Source organism: Raphanus sativus, unplaced genomic scaffold (assembly GCF_000801105.2).
Source record: "Raphanus sativus cultivar WK10039 unplaced genomic scaffold, ASM80110v3 Scaffold1751, whole genome shotgun sequence".
Taxonomy (NCBI): domain Eukaryota; kingdom Viridiplantae; phylum Streptophyta; class Magnoliopsida; order Brassicales; family Brassicaceae; genus Raphanus; species Raphanus sativus.
The window spans coordinates 1-19,237 of NW_026617060.1; the positions used below are offsets into that span (position 1 = coordinate 1).

General features: G+C 36.3%; 3 protein-coding genes across 4 annotated transcripts; 2 read left to right on the forward strand and 1 right to left on the reverse strand.

The window, feature by feature from the left end:
- The first annotated feature begins 16 nt into the window (after window positions 1–16).
- Window positions 17–2,341, forward strand: LOC108819110 (SH3 domain-containing protein 1). Its single transcript, XM_018592101.2, has 9 exons — window positions 17–39; window positions 325–438; window positions 523–592; window positions 672–820; window positions 894–995; window positions 1,072–1,335; window positions 1,419–1,754; window positions 1,829–1,903; window positions 1,983–2,341. The coding sequence occupies exons 5-9, from the start codon at window positions 915–917 to the stop codon at window positions 2,100–2,102; spliced, it is 876 nt and encodes a 291-aa protein (XP_018447603.2). The 5' UTR covers window positions 17–39; window positions 325–438; window positions 523–592; window positions 672–820; window positions 894–914; the 3' UTR covers window positions 2,103–2,341.
- A 128-nt stretch (window positions 2,342–2,469) lies between these two features.
- Window positions 2,470–5,130, forward strand: LOC130504715 (pentatricopeptide repeat-containing protein At1g31430-like). Of its 2 annotated transcripts, XM_056999341.1 has the most exons (2): window positions 2,470–3,851; window positions 4,122–5,130. In XM_056999341.1, exons 1-2 carry the CDS (start codon window positions 3,337–3,339, stop codon window positions 5,050–5,052), a joined length of 1,446 nt encoding a protein of 481 aa, XP_056855321.1. In that variant the 5' UTR covers window positions 2,470–3,336; the 3' UTR covers window positions 5,053–5,130. The 2 variants fall into 2 exon arrangements, with proteins under 2 accessions (XP_056855321.1, XP_056855320.1); XM_056999340.1 differs by having other exon boundaries at window positions 2,470–5,130.
- Window positions 5,131–5,705: 575 nt separating this feature from the next.
- On the reverse strand, window positions 5,706–10,082 carry LOC130504714 (ATP-dependent DNA helicase Q-like 2). The gene is made up of 20 exons (XM_056999339.1): window positions 9,931–10,082; window positions 9,641–9,855; window positions 9,397–9,543; window positions 9,099–9,314; window positions 8,918–9,022; window positions 8,622–8,726; window positions 8,405–8,527; window positions 8,195–8,283; window positions 8,068–8,104; window positions 7,952–7,985; window positions 7,801–7,853; window positions 7,648–7,725; window positions 7,496–7,561; window positions 7,319–7,385; window positions 7,158–7,211; window positions 6,916–7,023; window positions 6,753–6,817; window positions 6,588–6,666; window positions 6,199–6,404; window positions 5,706–6,100 (listed from the first exon to the last, which is right to left on the reverse strand). Exons 1-20 carry the CDS (start codon window positions 9,992–9,994, stop codon window positions 5,900–5,902), a joined length of 2,112 nt encoding a protein of 703 aa, XP_056855319.1. The 5' UTR covers window positions 9,995–10,082; the 3' UTR covers window positions 5,706–5,899.
- Between the last annotated feature and the right edge of the window lie 9,155 nt (window positions 10,083–19,237).

The window sequence follows — 19,237 nt, forward strand, 5'->3', positions numbered from 1 at the left end:
GCGGCCAAGCTCAGAGAGCAAGTTGCTAGGCAACAGCAAGTGGGTTTCTTTTCTCTTTTTTTTTTTATTAGATTTATGTGTTATTAGATTTATATTCCGGAGATAAAACTGGAAAATTGATTATGTGGGTTTCAATAAAGGTGGAATCTTGGAAGTGCTCATGTTTAATTTTTATAGTCTTAGGGGTGGCAGATAGGATTGACTGACGTAGAATCAGTTTTGCCTTTTTTGGAGTGATTTTTAGCTTATGTGATTACGTTATCATTTCAGACAAGATTTGTGTATGTTTCTTTCTTTTGTGTAAAGCTACAGTTTATTGTGCAGGCGGTTTTGAAGCATTTAGGGCATGTTAATGCGGATGCTGTGGTTGTTGATGAGGAAGAGCTTCATTGTCATCAGAAACTTCAAGAACTGTATAGCTCTACCAAGGCTGCAAAGGTAAAATGATAACATTTAGTATTTTTCAAGGAATATATATATATTTTTGAAATTTGAAATCTAATGAGTTTCTTCTGCTCACAGCGTTTGCAAAGGAACATTGTTCGTGGGCTAGAAGGGTTCATTGCAACAGGCACAAAAGTTGTAGAGATCGGTAAGTTCTTGTTTTTTTTTTAGTTCAGTCTCGTTTATAGACTCTTGGGATCAGATTAGGATTCTTGTATCCATAATAGGGTTGAAGTTTGCTGAAGACTTTAAGAAATATGGAGATGAGAATCCTGATGCTAACACTCCTCTCTCAAGAGTTGCACATCACTTTGGGACCTCTTACAAGTCTGTGGAAGATGGCAGGGAAACTCTACTTGGTGTTCTTAGTGAGCAGGTAAAACTTTTGGAGTTAAAAGTTTAATATATATTTTCATTTTTAATAAAGCTTCAGGGTTTGATTTGGTTAGGTTTGTGAGCCAATTCGTACAATGATATATAGTGCGCCTTTGGAGGATGCAAGGCATTTAGTGAATCATTACGACAGGTTGAGACAAGAAGTGGAAGCACAGGTAAATAGTCTTTTTTTTTTTTTTTGAGTCAATTTTTAATTTTTTTTTAAAAAGACAATTTGTTTAATGAATATAGGCGACTGATGTACTGAGAAGGAGAGCAAAGTTGAAGGAATCAGATGTTTCTGAAGAGGCTTACATGAAGCTTAAGAACTCTGAGTCGAGATTGGCTGATCTCAAATCAAGCATGAAAACACTTGGCAAAGAAGCTACAAAGGCTATGTTAGAAGTGGACAATCAGCAGCAGAGCATAACTTATCAGCGCCTCCGTACTCTGGTTGAAGCTGAGATATCATATCATCGAAATGCTCTTGATATCCTTGATAAGCTACATTCTGAGGTCTGTAACTCGCTCTCTATGATAAAACTTGAGATAATGAAATAGTACATACTGATTTTGGACGTCTTCATCTTCATGTTCAGATGATTGCTGAGGAAGAAGCTATTATAGAATCATCACCAAAGTCTCTACCTTTACATATAGAGGATGCTGTTTCTCATCCCCAAGAAGAAACGAGTTCCAGCAGTCACAGCAGAGAGATCAAATCAAATCACCATGGAGAAACCAAGCATGAAGAAGTAACCAAACCCAATCCAAAGGACGACATGGAGTCTAGTCCTGAAGTTGAAATCAAATCCAAACCTCAGAAAGAAATCAAGTCTTCTGCTCCACATGAAGATATCAAAACCACCAATGGATCTGATGATCATCACAGTCAGCAACTTCTCAGTCAAAATGATTCCTACTTTCTTGCAAAGGTAATAATAGTCTTTCGTAACTCTCCAAATTTACTCGGTCAAAAACATGGGTTATGCGTTCTTGTTTTCATCAGGTTGTGCACCCGTTTGATGCTCAAGCGCCAGGAGAACTGAGCCTAGCGGTTGATGATTATGTCATCGTTCGACAGGTACACATTCTTTTCTAAACAATACTACAAAACAGAGAAAGGTGGGTCTAATGATTCTGGTTGTGTTTCATGAAACAAGGTGGCTGGGACAGGCTGGTCGGAAGGAGAATACAAGGGGAAAGCCGGGTGGTTTCCGTCAGCGTACGTCGAGAAACAAGAGAAAGCTCCTGCGAGCAAGATTGTGGAAGCAAACCTTTAACCAGCAGCAATGATCTCACCCTCTATAACATATGCATAATATACACATACATACATAATGTATGATATGTTTGAATGTTTCCACGAGTACATATGATCATTGTGTGTTGTTCTTCCTTGTTATGTATCATCACAAGTCTTACTACTCTCGAGTCGTTTTTCTCCTATCGTAACGTTTGTTTGATGGTGTCCTCTGTAATATTTACTCTGAAAAATGATAATGATCTTCCTTTTGTCTCAGTATCTCTTCTTGCTTCTTTTATTGGAGAAAATCAACACGAGCAGGTGGAGTTACCCAAGTTGAATTTGGTCTTTGACGTTTTGAGTCACCAGTGAAAAAGGGTTTTAAGGTATTTTGAAAGGCACAGTAGACTTGGGCATCTGGTACAACAGAGGAGGAATGTGAGAGTTACTTTGTTTATACTGACAGTGATTAGCAGAAAGAGCACTTGAGGGTATGTGTTTCCCATGGCTATAGCATGGTGTTCAAAGAAGCCACCAACCAATAGTCACATTGTCGACTACAGAAGTCTGAATATGTGGTTGCCTCATCTTGTGTTTGGTTCAAACGAATGTTAAAGGAGGAAGGATGTGAGGTAGAAGGGAAGCACTGTCAACAATCAAGCTCTAACAACTCATTTTCTACGAGACCTAATTAATGATGGAGAGGTAAGCTTGGAGCATTGTGGGTCAGATGAAAAAACTGCAGACATTTACACAAAACCACTAAAGATAGAGAGAGAGAGATGCTGGAGAAGATGAGAAATAGATTTGAGATTCACTTTTTAGGGAAGCTAAAACTTAAAATATCAAGTTTTAGTTCAGGGAAGTTTTGCTGAAGCAAATCAACAGATAATATAGTAGGAGCAGGTTGTGTTGGTAAAAAAAAAAACTGTTTTTGGGTTAATTAATTGGAGAAGCATAGTATTCAAGCTCTGTGAGAAGATGTACCACTAGGATACAAGCTCTTATCGGTGTTACGAGTTTGCATTAGTCTTTGATCAAATAAATAATGGCTGAGTCTTTCTTTCAGTCTAAGTTGTTTACGTGAGTTTCTGTTTTGATTGTAAGGCTATCAGAGTTGAAATCATTCTCAGACAGTTTGAATCTTAAGACTCTGTTTTCTCTTGGTTTCGGTAATAAAAGTTGATGGGCCCTCTGTTTTTTTCTTCCGACAGGTCCTATAAAAAAGCTTCAAGCTTTTGACGTTTGTCTCAAGAAGGGAGTAAACTCAGATGAAGATGGGACCTGTACAAACTCCATCACTGATAGTATACAACAAGATGCTCAAATCTTTCGCCGACACCAAAACCTTCACCAAAGTCTTGTCTCTGTTCGCTGAACTGCGACGAAACGCCTTGTATCCCGACAATTTCACCTTACCAATCATTCTCAAATCAATCGGACGCTTGAGGAACGTTGCGGAAGGCGAGAAACTCCACGGCTACGCTCTTAAATCCGGGCTGAACCTCGACCCTTACGTGTGTAACTCGCTCATGGGAATGTACGCTGCGCTGGGTAAGATGGAGATCGCTCGCAAGGTGTTCGACGAAATGCCTCAACGAGATGTTGTTTCTTGGAACGGCTTGATTTCTAGCTACGTTGGACACGGGAGGTTTGACGATGCCGTCGCTGTTTTTAAGCGGATGAGTAAGGAGAGTGACTTGAAGCCTGATGAGAGCACGATCGTGAGCACGCTCTCGGCTTGTTCTGCTTTGAAGAATTTGGAACTTGGTGAAGTGATTCACAGGTATGTTGTTGCTGTTGGCGGAGAGTTTGAGACGAGTGTTAAGATTGGGAACGCTTTGGTGGATATGTTCTGTAAATGCGGGTGTCTAGATAAGGCTAGAGGGGTGTTTGAGTCGATGAGAGTGAAAAATGTTAAGTGTTGGACAAGCATGGTCTGTGGGTATGTTAGTAACGGTAGGATTGATGAGGGTAGAGAGTTGTTTGAGACGAGTCCTGTGAAAGATGTTGTTCTGTGGACAGCTATGATGAATGGGTATGTTCAGTTTAACAGGTTTGATGAAGCACTCGAGCTGTTCAGGCGGATGCAAAGCCAAGGTGTTAGACCTGATAACTTCGTGCTTGTCTCTCTCTTGAAAGGCTGTGCTCAGACGGGGGGCCTGGAGCAGGGGAAGTGGATCCATGGGTACATATGTGAGAACAGAGTTAGAGTGGATAAAGTGGTTGGCACTGCTCTTGTCGACATGTATGCTAAATGCGGGTGCATAGAGACAGCTCTAGAGGTTTTCTACGAAACTAGAGAGAGAGACACTGCTTCTTGGACATCGCTTATCTACGGTCTTGCCATGAACGGGATGTCAAGGAGAGCGATGGACTTGTACTACGAGATGGAGAACGGGGGTGTTAGATTAGATGATATAACCTTTGTCTCGGTGTTAACAGCCTGTAATCACGGTGGATTTGTAGGAGAAGGACGTGGAGTTTTCTATTCGATGAGCAATGTACATAAGGTCAGGCCTAAATCAGAGCACTATAGCTGTATGATTGACCTACTATGCAGAGCTGGTTGTTTAGAAGAAGCAGAGGAATTGATTGATGAGATGAGAGATGAAAGCGATAAAACTTTGGTTCCTGTGTACTGCTCTTTGCTAAGCGCTGCTCGGAACTATGGGAACGTGGAGTTAGCTGAAAGAGTAGCGGAGAAGCTGGAGAAAGTGGAAGTTAGTGATTCGAGTGCTCATACTCTGCTGGCCAGTGTATACGCATCTGCCAACAAATGGGAAGATGTGACGAATGTGCGAAGCAAAATGAAAGATTTGGGAATCAGAAAGTTTCCTGGTTGCAGCTCTGTGGAGATTGATGGGGTTCCTCATGAATCCATTGTTGGAGATACATCATCATCATCATCATCCCACCCAAAAACGGATGAGATTAAATACAATGCTGTATCAAACTACAAGTTGGATGTTGAGTTTGGAACATGAAGTAACTGAAAGTTGACACTTTCTTGTGTTAGATAACTTATTAGGCAACGTAATAGCAAAAGCTGATCTTTTTACATACTTTAACTGCTGGCCTTATATTCAGCATTGTGCTCATGAATTGAAGCTAATGAATCGATACCAGTTGGGGATTCCAAATGAAGTGGAGGATGAAATTGATAAATTGAGAAACAGGAATACCAGTTTTACTGAAATGTAGAGGAGGCAAGAAGAAGACAAATAAGCATGGATTATTTCAAAACAACAGTTGAGAGGGAGAAAGCAAAATTTTAACAAGGGGTCACAACTATGCAGTGCAGTTCAATTTCATGTTTAATAAAATTTCTTCACCAAAAATCTGAAGAGAAATATAAGAGAACGGCTGAAGAAGAATGGCTCCAATCTTGTAAAACTGTGTGGGTGGGGGAGGAGGAGGTTGGGGGGGGGAATTAAATGGTAACCTTCATTGGCATTTGCAGATTTTAGCAAAACCACGAGGCATTGACTAAAGGATCTCACTAGCATATAGCCAACCAACAACGTTAAGGCCCTTTCTCAATGAACGAAACATCAGATTGGTCGGTTCCCACTGAAGAACAAGAACCCCAAAACTATATACATGAGTTTGTTCTACCGCTTGAGAGACGTGTCAAAAATGTGGTAAAACAGAATCTTTTGTATGATTACATTAAGCAACTTCCCTTGGAAAACAAGGTGCAAGTGTATATCGATTAGGCATCCCTTAAACGCCAATTCCTAGTACATAGTTAATGCATAGAATCACTCGGCCAAAAATCTATTTTTTATATAATATAAAACCTAAGAACAGATATTGTCAAAACCGGATGCATCAAGCTTCTTCTTCTTCTTCGCTGCTCTCTAACAAAACAACATCCTTCTGTGTCTTAGCTCTCTTACTTGATCTTCTTTTACATGTCTCGTCTTTTGTTGCATCTTCAACATGTTGTTCAGAGACCGCATCATGTCTCATCACTTTTAGAATCTTGTCTCCGTACTTGTCTGTTTTCAGTTTTCCTATAATACTCTCCAACTGCAAAAATCCAACCCATAAAGCCAGCTTTAACAGAGAGGATTACATATACAAAGACCAAACAAAATCCGGGTTAATATTAAAAACGATAACTCCACCTCTTGTAATGAATCTGGTTTTTGGGAACTTATCAAGCCAATCTGCTGTGTTGACAGGACCGTATGAGGGAGCATGCTTCCATGAGCTGCAGATATCTCTTTCCTTAGCTCGTCAAGCTTGGATTCTAATCCAGAAAGTGAACTACTTCTTTTCGATTTCTTGTTCATTTGTCTGCTTGAGGTTTCCGTTTTAATCGTCTTTCTTCCTGTTCCAGATTCACATTGTAGGACACGTTTTGTTTAAAGAGTTTTATCTATGAGAGTAGAGCAACCAAGTAATGACCAAAACATTAAATATATTCATCACAAAGCATTTTTCAGATCCTGAAGCCTATATAGTGTTCATCTGAGCGTGAAAAGAAACAAGGCAATTCATTACAACTCCTTACCTTGCAACAATTGGTTTGCCAACGGTCCCATTGTTACATAAGCGTTTGTCGAGTATGGTGTGTGCTGGAATTCTTCTTTCTGCACAAACACAGAACAAAACTCAGATACTGCCTGAAGGAAATATCTGACAGACACAGTACTAAAAACACGGACAATGATCTTACCAATACCGAGTCAACAATCAGTTTAATCACGAGATGTTCTATCTCTTCTCTCTTTAGCTCAGCACCTAGCCGATCAACAACAATAGAAAAAAAAATCATAGAGCGAGAGATCCAGGCACTAAAATTGTTTGCCATTCCAAGGGATGAATGAAATGAAACTAACTTAGATCCTTGTGCTTAGTTCTCAGTTTGTCACCCAGCTGCAACATTGTCACTCTTTGATCCTTAGCTTGCATTTCTTGCACCATTGAAACCACGAGCTTAGCAAGGTCTGCAGAAGTCGTTGAAACCAAAAACTCATCATGATATTATTCACATATTGGCAGATAGTTTCTGAGAAATTGGTAGAGAAAAACTTTTGGCAGCAAAAAATAAAAGTTTCATGCGAATGTAAGTGGGACATACCCGATACATCAACCTCCTTGACCTCACTTGACAAGGCACAGTTGTCGCACATTCCTAACAGAATGCAGAAGATAACGATCATCACATCAGAAAATCTAGAATCAATGGACGTAGAGTACCAATTCTATCAATAGTAGACACAGAGCTATAAACAAGAGTACCGTTGCAATCTTGTGATGGCTCTCCAAAATGACGGAAAAAAGCACTTCGACGACATTTTGTTTTCGACTGCAACAAGAGAATTCAGAAACTATAGTTCATAAGATATCATACAGTTCAGCAAAATTTCAAGAACATGACATTCTTGAAGCTAGACAAGACTACATGAAACTGCGTACCTGACAGTATCGTACTATATCATAGAGATTCTGCAGACCAGAATACTCGTAGAAGACCATCGAACTCTATCGTACAAGAAAGAAAAGCATCAATGGAATTTCAGAAATGTTTTTAGCACAAAAAAGCAGGTTACAGTAAAACTGATGCTTACCTGCCTGGGAACATCACCCGAACGGAAAAAGAGGACGCACTCAGATGGGAGGCCATCACGACCAGCACGACCACTCTCCTGCAGTATGATGTAATGGTGAAAAGAAGCAGCCTTATAACCACATCGAGTTTTTAGTGGACAAGTGATTAGAACCTGATAGTAAGTCTCCATTGATTTGCTCAAACTGTGGTGGATGACAAACCTGACTACAAAAATACCCCCATGTATCAGTTGGGAAAGGAAGTAAAATCGGTGATCCATAAAATGCAAAAGGACAGCGATCTTTAGTAAGAACAATACTAACCATCAGGCTTGTTGATTCCCATGCCGAAGGCAACCTGCAAAGCAATAACAAGAGTTAATAAGTGTACATCATTGTGCCACAAAACAATGGAATGATAAGAGGAGGAATACACATACTGTTCCAACAATGACCTGCAACTTGTTCTTACTCCATCTGTGAAAATGAAACAGCAACAAGAATCAGGCAATGCTGCAAATTTGCACATCAAGCGCAGAGTCATGCTGCACCAGATCTGGACCTTACCGCATATGAACTTTTTCTCGCAAATTTACATCCATTTCTGCGTGGTAATAATCAGCAGAGATCCCTCTTTCTCGTAGTTCTCCTGCAATCTATCACCTTTGATTGTAAGAGAAAGTATGAAGAAGCTTTTCTTCTCCCATCCAAGGTTCAATAGAACAATATAAAAAAAAGGATGCAGAAGAAGACTATGTGTGAAGTTCAGTTACAAACCTGTTCACACTCCTTCCGAGAGAAACAATACACTATCCCAGATTCATTGTTAGAATATGATTCCCGTATGAACTCTGCGATCTCATCAACCACAGCTTTACCAACCAGCGACTTTTCTCTCACCTGCAAGACAATTTATTGCTCATGTTAAGGCCTATAAACTATCCACAGCATGAGAAAACGAATATTTTAATAAATTTAATTACAAAAATAGTACCGAGTAAAAGAGATTTGGCCTGTTAACACTGCTAACAAATTTGACGCATTTAGGAATATGCAGCATCTCTATCAGATCATTTTGAACCTTCTGTGTAGCAGTTGCCTGCATTAGAGACATACATAATTTGGAAAATGAAATATATGAAAGGCTCCAAGTCTAACAGAGAGATCAACTTAGAATAAAACCGTTCATTCTGATTAGCATAGTAAGATGGAGACTGATTTAAACTCTCAGGAATGTAACTGGGCTGGAGAAAGGATGCAGCAAATGAAAAGAAGAAAAAAAGAACGTACGGTTAAAGCCACCATGGGAACTTTGGGAAACTGAGTTTTAAGAATGCTCAAGTTCTTGTAATCAGGGCGAAAATCGTGACCCCACTGACTACAACAATGAGCCTCCTGCAAAGCAAAAAAAAAAAAATAACATTCAAATATTGGTTACGATGTAAGAAATTAAAAAGCAGGAAGGACTTACATCGATTGAAATAAGAGAGAGGCGACCAGCATTGTGACACTTTTCAAGCTTTGACATGAATCTTTTACTCTTTGATACCTTTTCGGGTGTGACATATAGTATCTTGAGGTCATCTTCACCCTTTTCAAGTGCCTTGTACACAAACTTTTCATTCTCCTTGCCAGAAGTAGAAGTCAGCATGTAAGCTGAAATCCCTAGAGCAGCCAAACCCATAACCTGAACAATCATAAACAATTAAGAACAAACACTTGTAATCAAACCATATATAAAGAAGTGTACTCAATGCTACAAAGTGTACCTGATCCTGAATGAGGGAAAGTAAAGGGCTGACAACAAGAGTTGTACCACCACGAAGTATAGCAGGAAGCTGATAGCAAAGACTCTTCCCACCACCTGCTGCCATGATCACCAGGACATCTCTACCAGCCATTACAGCGTTAATTATCTGTCGTGTTTTCCAAGGAAACAAGATTGAAACGGCATAAAAAGCAAGCATCATTGTGTTGACATAAAACAAAAATGCAGAAGCAAAAGTAACTTACTTCCCTCTGGTTAGCTCTGTATTTGGATATACCGAACATGTTAAACCTAATGTCATCAGCGCGTGAATCCCACTCGAATGGTTCGGACCAATTCTCTACAGCAGGACAAGAAGATGCGACAGGGGTTCCTGCTGTTACTGCTTTTAACAATGTCTTTAACTCAGACTTTCTCTCGTACAACCTGTCTTGATGCTCAATCAGAGCACTTATCTGACCTATAAGAAGAATGATTCGAATTCAAAATCAGAAGCAACCTGAGACGTTAATTGGAAGAACGGAGAAGTGTAAACCTTGAACATCGTTGATCTCAAGCTCTAAGCTTTGAAGCTCGTCCTGAATCGCTTCACTTTCCATTGGTTCACCGGCTTAATCAACGGTGTCTGTGTGTTTTTTCACCCTTCCGTCGTCGGCGTCGCGGCTAATAAGAAAGAGGTGAAGCAGAATATAGTGGGCCTTATGAGACCCGACGTTTTATAATAGCCTTTTAACGGCCTTGTTTTTAAAACAAAAGTCAAAAGCCTATTTTATTATTCTTGAAATGGTCTGGGTAATCAGACCGAAATAGAACAATTAATGTAAAAAATATCTCTATAAAAACTCCTCGCAGACTTAGCTAAAAAATCAAAAATAGCATTTTGAGTTAGTTTTCAGAACATGAGATATTCTGAAATTTGGAAAACAAATCAGCAGTGTTCCTATAGCATCTAGTTCTATTGCAAAACTTGGCCATGTTTGAGACTCCTTTATCATCGCGATTAGATATTTGTTAATCCGTCCTAAAATGCTGACATGAAAAATATTGTAACATGCTTTCCAGATCTCATCGTAGAGCTTCCACTTAGGAATGTAGATTCATCTCTCGTCTTCTTACATTTCACATCCCCATAAACTGAATATTTCCAAAGTTATCTTTCCAAACCCATCCGCATCCACTGTATTGTACTGTGTTGTGTCCGTCCATGAGTCATCTATCATACATAAATTATCTAGACTTATGATATGGGCTTTCTCGTGGCTAGATTCTTGTGAATCCGGAGTTACCACCTCATTTGCATTAAACGAGGTTTGACACTCGCTTTCTACATATCGGACCAGTTCCAAAGGATCCCTATCAATCCTCCTAAAGAGTTTATCATTCTGAGTCTTCCAAATATATCAAATTATCCAGGGATAAGAATCCATATCTAGTTCTGCTTCAACAATGTCATTTTTTTCTTCAAAAGAGGTAGTCCATATTAGCATATACGTTTGGTAGTGGAAAAATGTTAGGAGAAGATGGTGTAGCTGAAAGGACCCATACTTAAATAGCTGGGGGACATCCAAAGATGGCTGAGTAACAATTTCTTCTGACTCCCCACATGTTAGGCAGTAATTATCGCTTCTCATATTGCGGCGTGTCAGATTTCTCGTTATAACCACATACCATGTTGGTAACTGCCACAAAAAATGGTGTATCTTCTTCGGTGCTTTCACTTTCCAAGCAAAGTTTGTAGCTTGGTTATACTTTGACTCTAATACCTATTTCTCTTCCTCCTTGTTCCATAAAATAACCAAGTTACATTGTAATAAAGGGGTTGTCAGTGGAGTTTCTATCCTGGGTTTGAATAGCATTGATAGATTTAATCCCTCATACATACCAGAATGCAAAGCTTTGTGAAATTAATCTTTGAACCTATAAAACTTTTGAAATCCACATTATCAAAAGAAATCATAAAACGTAAATGACTAAAAGTGGATATCTGTTTCTTAGAAATGTAGTCAATATTGCTTTTAGTGATCCCACTTTTTTAATACAGACCACAAATTAATTTAATTTAGTTTCATGAACTTATCAGTACCAGATAATTTTATGTTTTACTTTTAAAAGTACTACCCCACACCCAAAAAAAAAAAATTGTTTTTTTAGGCCAAAAAACAACAACTATATCATATTAGTCTAATTTTTCTTTGTACCATTTTTCCTCTAATACCCATTACTATTTTCTAAAATAAATTAAATAATAGTTTTACAAACAAAAAAAAATAAAAATTAGTAAATACTGATGAAATACCTATATCAACTTATTGATATATTTTTCATTTCAAAAAATATTTAAATCATAATTTCATATTTTGTTCTAAAAATGTAGAATGTCTACATAGTAAAAATATAATTCTACATAGTAAAAAATATAATCTACTTTTTTCATTGAATTTACTATGTTTAGAATATGTGTTCTACGTAAATAATAGTAATCTAAAAATATTGGAAAACACATTCTACGCTAAACCTATAGTTCTAAATTCTGTAGAAATCGAAATCTACACATTACTATAAATCTAAAACCTGGAGAAATCAGAATCTACATATTACTATAAATCTAAAACTAGTAGAAATCGATTTCTAACATGTTTTTTGTATTCTACCTACTTTAGAATACATGTTCTTCGGATAATTAGAAGAGAATATTTTGAATATTCTGTTTTCTTATTTATTAATAAACTCGATTTTTAATTTTTTTTAAAAAAAAATTTAGTAAATAATATTTTTAAAAAAGAAAATATTTTTTAAAAAAGAAAATTTGTTTTTGGGCTAAAAACAATAACTGAGATTTTTAATTTTTGAAAAATATTTTTTTAAAAAAATCTTTAGTATAAAGAATCTTTTAAAAAAAATCTTTAAAAAAGAAAATTTTAAAAAGGAAATTCGTTTTTGGGTTAAAAAATAATTGAGATTTTTAATTTAAAAAAAATGTTTTAGTATAAAAAAAAATTTTAGTAAAAAAATCTTTTTTGAAAAAAATAAAATCTTAAAAAAAAAAATTAGTTTTTCTGGGCTAAAAAATTAATTGAGATTTTTAATTTTTATTTTTAATTGTAATTTGAATTTTTAATTGAAATTTAAGGATAGTATTACCATTTAGAAAAAATTAGTCTAATAAGACATAAAGTAAGAGAGATTAGACTAAGACGACATAGTTATTGTTTTCTTTTTTTGTTTAATCTGGGAGAATCTCAAATCTTTAGAAGGACCCAGACATAGTTATTATTTTTTGCGCTAGAAAAAGCAGTTTTCCCAAAAAAATTAATACAGAGACGAGATACTAGAATTATTTCATATAACTAAGATCTGTCTGGATAACTTTTTACTCTAAAAGATCTTTTAATCTAAATGTTTAGAGTAAAAGTTTGTTTTACTTCAGTTCGATTCTTCTAAACCAACACGATAAATAAAAAATGTTAGTTTTATTTTCGCAAAAAAATGTTTTCTCTTTTCTGGTTCATGGCAATATTTTTCCTCTTCTTTTTTTTTAAATTTTTTGCTTGAATTACTCTTCTTTATTAAAAGTCCAGAATAACACAAAAGTCCAAAAATAATTATTTTTCTCCTTTTTCTCTCATTTATTCTACATTACTCTACTCACATTTCACGAGTTAGACGTCCCATAGTTTTAAAATTGAAGAACATGTCGGGACCAAACAGCCAGCAGCTTTAGAAGCTGCGACCCATACCGAATAAATAAAAAATCAATCCCCCCTACACCTCATGGAGTATATAAAAGCACTAGACGACAAAACTACCTTTTTGCCAACTGCGTCATCGCTTGTGTCATTTATGCTTTGAATCTTATCTAAAACTGTTGAAACTAACAGCGAAGCTTTGCATGATTTCATAACAGTGATAACACACGTGATAGCTTGGTTCATGTAACCGATAGAACTCTGATAGCTCCAAACTAAAGCGGTGCAGTCAAGGCCACATCTGAAATTTTGAAGATCTTAAACATTTCTTTAAAAAAGTTTAGTTAATAAAAACTTTTTTATAATTTGAAAACTCATATCTTTGTAAAAATCTTTCAATTTTTTTAGATACCAAGAGCATCTCCAATCAATCATTTTTTCCTCTATAATAGCATTTAGAATCAAAATTATTTCATGTCATCTCTATTTTTGCTTTTAAAATAGAAATTTTTTTTTTCTATTTATAGAAGAATAAATAACATATTCTATATTGTACTCTATATTTGGAAATTTCAATTTTAGAAAATACATTAGACTAAAATCCATCTCTATTATACAATTGAAGTAAAAAATATATAAATACGGTGGAAATGGTCTAACACTAATGTTTAACCATATCTCATATCTGGGATTGAGCACAGTGAAACAAACGATGTAGAAGATAGTGTATAGTGGGAGTGTCAAATGAAACGATGGGAATAAACATATAAATCAGAATGAGCAAGATCGTTCAAAATTAGAGATAGCTAGGGCTGGCTCTGTGTCAAGCCTAACGAAACATTCGTCTTAAGCCTCTAAAATTTTTGAAAATTTTTATATGGATAGAAACCCCTAAATTTGTAAAAAAAGTGTAGGTCCCCAAAATTTTAAATTCTTTCTTTACTCGTCTACAGCCTCTAAAATTTCAGGTCGGCCCTGGAAATAGCTTAATTTTTTGGTCAACAAGTCTCTTTTGTTAGCAAAAAAAGGAATTTTTCCGGAGGAAGTTTGAGTTCTTGTTGATGAGTTTAGGTTTTGTAGTTATAGTATTTATTTGGCACAGTTCAAAAACTAATTCATTTAACTCATGATATAAAAATAAGATGATTCAACAAATAAGCTAAGTTACTCTATGTATATGTTGTTCAGCAAAAGTTCGTTTGGAACCTGTAAGCCTTATTTAGCATAGTATATTTTTTTTTTACGGCAAACGGCTATTCTATTACTCAAACTTGAGGTGGTCTGGGTAACCAGACCGGAATAGAACAACCAACAAAAAGTAACTTCCTATGGAAGGATCTAGCTGTCTTAGCTAAGAAATCTGAAATCTGATTAAGCGCTCTTGGAACGTAAGAAATCTTGAAATCTGGGAAGCATATGTGTAGTGTCTCTATCCGCTCCTATTCCGTAGAAAAACTTGGCCAGGCATGAGGTTCCTTAATCATCGCAATCAATTCCTTGCAGTCTGTTCCGAAGTTCTGACATGTTGAATGCTGAAGCATGTTCTCCATCGCCAATCGCAGTGCTTCCACCTCTGAGTGTAGAGCTGATTCTCTTCTGGGTAGGTTTTGTGATCCCATAAGTTGTGTCTTCCCTCCACTGTCCAACCAGACCCATCCACATCCACTAAATTGAGCAAACTCTGTCCATGATCCATCCAGTAAACAAATACTTCCCAAGCTTAGGACTTGGGGTTCCACTGCATTTCCCTCTTGTACTACTCGTGGTATCATCTCATTTGCAATAAACCAAGCTTGACACTCACTCTCAGCATATCGAACTAGTTCCAGAGGATTTCTGTCTATTCCCCTAAAGAGTTTGTCATTTCTAGCCTTCCAAATGTACCAAATTAGCCAAGGATAAGGATCCCTGTCTAGCTCTGGTTCAAGTGAACCATCTTTTTCCCAGAAGAGGTAGTTCATATTCGTGTAGATACTTGAAGCTGGAAAAACACCAGGATTAGTTGGAGTTGATGAATGTAACCAAACTTGTAACGCAGGTGGACACTCGAATATAGCATGTGTTACTGATTCCTCCGGTTCTCCACATCTCGGACAGTAATTGCCACATCTCATATTTCGCCTTACTAAATTTCTCGTTACTGCCACATGACCAGTTAACAATTGCCATATAAGATGACAAATTTTCTTTGGCGCCTTTATCTTCCAAGCAAAGGCTTGGAGCTTTGTAATACTTGGCTCTAACATTTGCTTTTCGTCTGCATCCTTCAGTAAGTTTTGAGCAACCCAGTATCCAGACTTGACCGTGTATTGTCCATGTCTTGTGAAATTCCAGCAAAACGTGTCAGGTTTATGAGTTGTGCTTATGGCTAGACTCCTTATGCGGGGTATGTCATCAGGGCTGACATACTGTTCCAACAGATTAACATCCCATTCCTTCAACTCTTGATTAATGAGATCACTTACTCTCATATTTGGATGCATAACTGGCGCTATAGGTATAGTTGGCCTAGCAGGATTCAATGGAATCCAGGGGTCTTCCCATACCTTAACCTCATAACCAGAGTGTATTTTCTGCCTTATCCCCAGCAACAAAAGCTCCCTCGCAGCAGCAATACTAGTCCAAACATAAGAAGGACTGCTTACAGAATTTACTCGCAAGGGCGAGCTTAGTCTGTAATATCTTCCTCTTAAGACACGGACGACAAGCGAATCCGGGTTTTGTGTTAGCCTCCATAATTGTTTCGCCAGTAGTGCCAGGTTGAACTCATGAATCAAGCGAAATCCAATCCCTCCTTCTTCTCTTGGTAAGCAGACTTTCTCCCATTTCGACCAGTGTATTCCTCTCTTAAGAGGATTCGAGCTCCACCAGAATTGAGCAATAGCACTAGCAAGGTTTTCACAAATCTCCAATGGGAGCAGAAAAGTAGACATAACATACGTCGGAAGAGTAAGTAGAATGGACTTTATCAAAACCTCCTTTGCTCCTTTCGAGAGCCAGCGCCATGTCCAACCATTCACTCTATGCATTAGTTTATCTTTTAAGAAGGCAAAGAGCTTGCATTTAGAACCACTAATATCTTCTGGGATACCCAAATAAGTCCCCATCCCTCCATCCTTCTGTATTCCAAGTACATCTTTGATCTCTTGTCTTGTGGTTGCGTTAATCCTATTACCAAAGAGTAAGAATGATTTGTCAAAGTTAATACATTGTCCTGATGCTTTACCATAGATCCTGATCACTTTCATTACTTCTTCACATTCACGGGGCTCCGCCTTACAGAAGAAAAGGCTATCATCAGCAAATAGTAGGTGGGATATCGTGGGACACGCGCGGGTAACGCGCATCCCTGTTATCTTTCCCTGATTCTCTGCGTGATTGAGAAGGCTAACGAGCGCTTCCGTGCATAGAATAAAAATGAAAGGAGACAAAGGATCTCCTTGACGTAGTATTATATATTATAATAGATACAAATATGCAATGATAATATATGTTGTTGAACCAGAAAATTATTATATATTATAATATTGTGTCAAATATTCAAAAAACAGTTGATTTCATTTATTTGATAGAAATCCAAGTAATCTAAATAGTCTTTTCAATAAGAAATGAATCCAAGTGGTAGAGTGGTTTTCAACTGCAAAAAATAATATTTACAAATAATTTATTTATTTTTCTGGAAGAAAACACAAATAAATTTATTCCATTTTCAACTGCAAAAAAATAATAGTTACAAATAATTTATTTTCTATTTTGTTAATAATTCTTAGTAGTACCTTCAACTTATAACAGTTTAACCATTAATCCAGTTATTTTATGTTTACAAAACTTTTATAAAAATTTATTTTATTTAAATTTAAATTTCATTATTAAAATACAATTAGAGATTTTGTTCCAATTTTAGTTGTGCATTTTTTATCATTTTGCAGTTTTGATTTGTAATTTGAATTACGTACAGGATCTAAATGTGTGTGCATATATCAAGCAGAAAATGTTATCAATCAAAAATTTAACCCACAAGATTAATAAACCTCATCTATTCCTTTTAAATAATAATTCACCGTTCTTAGTAGTTCTAAAAAACATTTACTGAATAATTAAATTACTTATTATATTTATTTTATACTATTTAATGTTTATTTTTGATTTTATTAGTTTATGTAAAACTATTAAATAATCTTTTGTAGAGTATTATATTTATTTTCATGTTATTATGTTATTTTAAATATTATTTAAGTATCAAATAAAAATATTTAAAATGAAAAGAATCATTTTATGAATAAAAAATTATAATTCCAAAATAAAATAATAGATAAGATTATTCAATAAATAGGGTAATTCTGACCATTACCCATCTTAACCACTATTCTATTTTGAAGTTGAATATGAAATTGAATTTGAGAAGATTTTACCCTTAAATAGAATTTGGAATCAAAAATAGAATAGGTTAGAGATACTCTTACTTGTTAGATACTAAATAGTAGTAACTTAACCCAAGCTAATACTGAAATCTTACTCATTTTCAATGTGTATGCCATATTTCTATATTCTTTTTTTTCTTTTTCTGAAACATCATATTTCTATATTCTATATTCTATCTATTTATATAAAATAGAGTTCTCTCACTCCAGGATGCGCCACATCAGATTACAGGTCATAAACTCGATGCATCAGAGAGCGACACGTGTCACCGATTAATGAAACTCGGCGTTTCGTTGAAACACAAAGCAGAATGGGGTTTTGTTCGGTTTTTACGTGCTGGGCTTCTAAAAAACGCTCAAAATGTTATATATTAGGTTGTTTAGTAGTTGGGCTTCCATAACTTATCTATAATTTCACAAACCTAAGCTCAAGATGATTTCTCACATCCACCGACCCTCTTTCCAAACAGTTCTTTGGAAAGCAACGACGCCGTTATGAGCTTTCCAGCGGCTCTGTAGATTCGGTAGAGATCCGGCACCGTTACGCAAAACGTTTGCATTCAATCATTGCTATTAATGCTCCATTAACCTACTCTACTTATAAATGCCACCGACCCACTACTAGCACCACGTCTCAATCAATACACCACCTTCTTATGAATCTGCTACTATAAATTTGGGCGTTTCTTTCCCTGCGATTCATCACTTTCTTCTTCTCAATCAGTGTAATCCAGACAAATTCAGACATCGTAATGGCACCAGATTGTCAAGAGACGTTCGTCTAAAGAAAACACCTTCTGCAAGAAAAGTGCTTCTGGGAGACAGGTAAGAAACTGCATTTGCCCGAGATCAACCACAACACTCGAGAGATACTACAAAAGTAAACGGTAAATCAGAAAACAATCATAGTTTCAAATGAGCAAGTGTATAACTAAAGGGGAAAACATAACTGTTGTTTTACTCACCAACCATGTATAGCTTCGATAAACGATTGCAGATTTGAGGCGTCAGTGATTCATGTTATACTTATTGAAGAAAGAGATTACAAATTAGTGCTGCACAGAAAAAAAAACTCACTGAGCTGCTTATTGGGTTATGCTCTGATTCTTTACCGGCGGAGAGATTGTATCAAGAAAAAACGAGGTGATTTGGGCAAACATCAGCAATGACTAAGCTCTGAAAATGATTGCTGGTGAAGCTTACGGCTGGGCACGGTGCTCTCTGCATCAGTGGAAAATTCATCTAATCAAAGGCCACTTGCTTAGATGTTGATGCCATAATCTTCAACATGTTATATTATTTTTTCTTGGGTAAAAATGTTAAGACGTTTTATATTATTGTTATAATGGTTATGACTTATGAGTATGGATATGGGCTTTGGATTATGGCATTTAGTTTGTCACTAACATGCTTAATATTTTTTTCTTTTTGTAAAAGTACATGCTCAACATCTTTACTTTAGAATTTAGATAAAATTGTTATGTAGAAGTTCTAAGAATAAGATACGTGCATATATGATCATGTGTTCTCCAGAAATTGTACAAGGGAATCATTTATCAAACCTAATATATCAACTAATAATTTTCTAAAAAAAATATATAAACTAATAAATTCATGGCAATGCTTAAATATCATTTTCGGAAACTACAGCTCTCAGGCTAACACATAAACACAAGTTCCTATTTCCTGAATGATCACATAAAAGAAACTAACTTTTCACAATTTCTATTTATTT

Bases quoted from the DNA above. Each gene is read 5' to 3' on its own strand.
- LOC108819110 (XM_018592101.2), top strand. From the start codon at position 915: ATGATATATAGTGCGCCTTTGGAGGATGCAAGGCATTTAGTGAATCAT. The intron at 1,336-1,418 runs GTCTGTAACTCG...CTTCATGTTCAG, and splicing joins TTGATAAGCTACATTCTGAG to ATGATTGCTGAGGAAGAAGC. The intron at 1,904-1,982 runs GTACACATTCTT...TCATGAAACAAG, and splicing joins ATTATGTCATCGTTCGACAG to GTGGCTGGGACAGGCTGGTC.
- LOC130504715 (XM_056999340.1), top strand. From the start codon at position 3,337: ATGAAGATGGGACCTGTACAAACTCCATCACTGATAGTATACAACAAG.
- LOC130504714 (XM_056999339.1), bottom strand. From the start codon at position 9,994: ATGGAAAGTGAAGCGATTCAGGACGAGCTTCAAAGCTTAGAGCTTGAG. The intron at 7,726-7,800 runs GTTCTAATCACT...ATCATACTGCAG, and splicing joins CAATGGAGACTTACTATCAG to GAGAGTGGTCGTGCTGGTCG. The intron at 6,405-6,587 runs GTAAGGAGTTGT...AATCTGGAACAG, and splicing joins GGCAAACCAATTGTTGCAAG to GAAGAAAGACGATTAAAACG.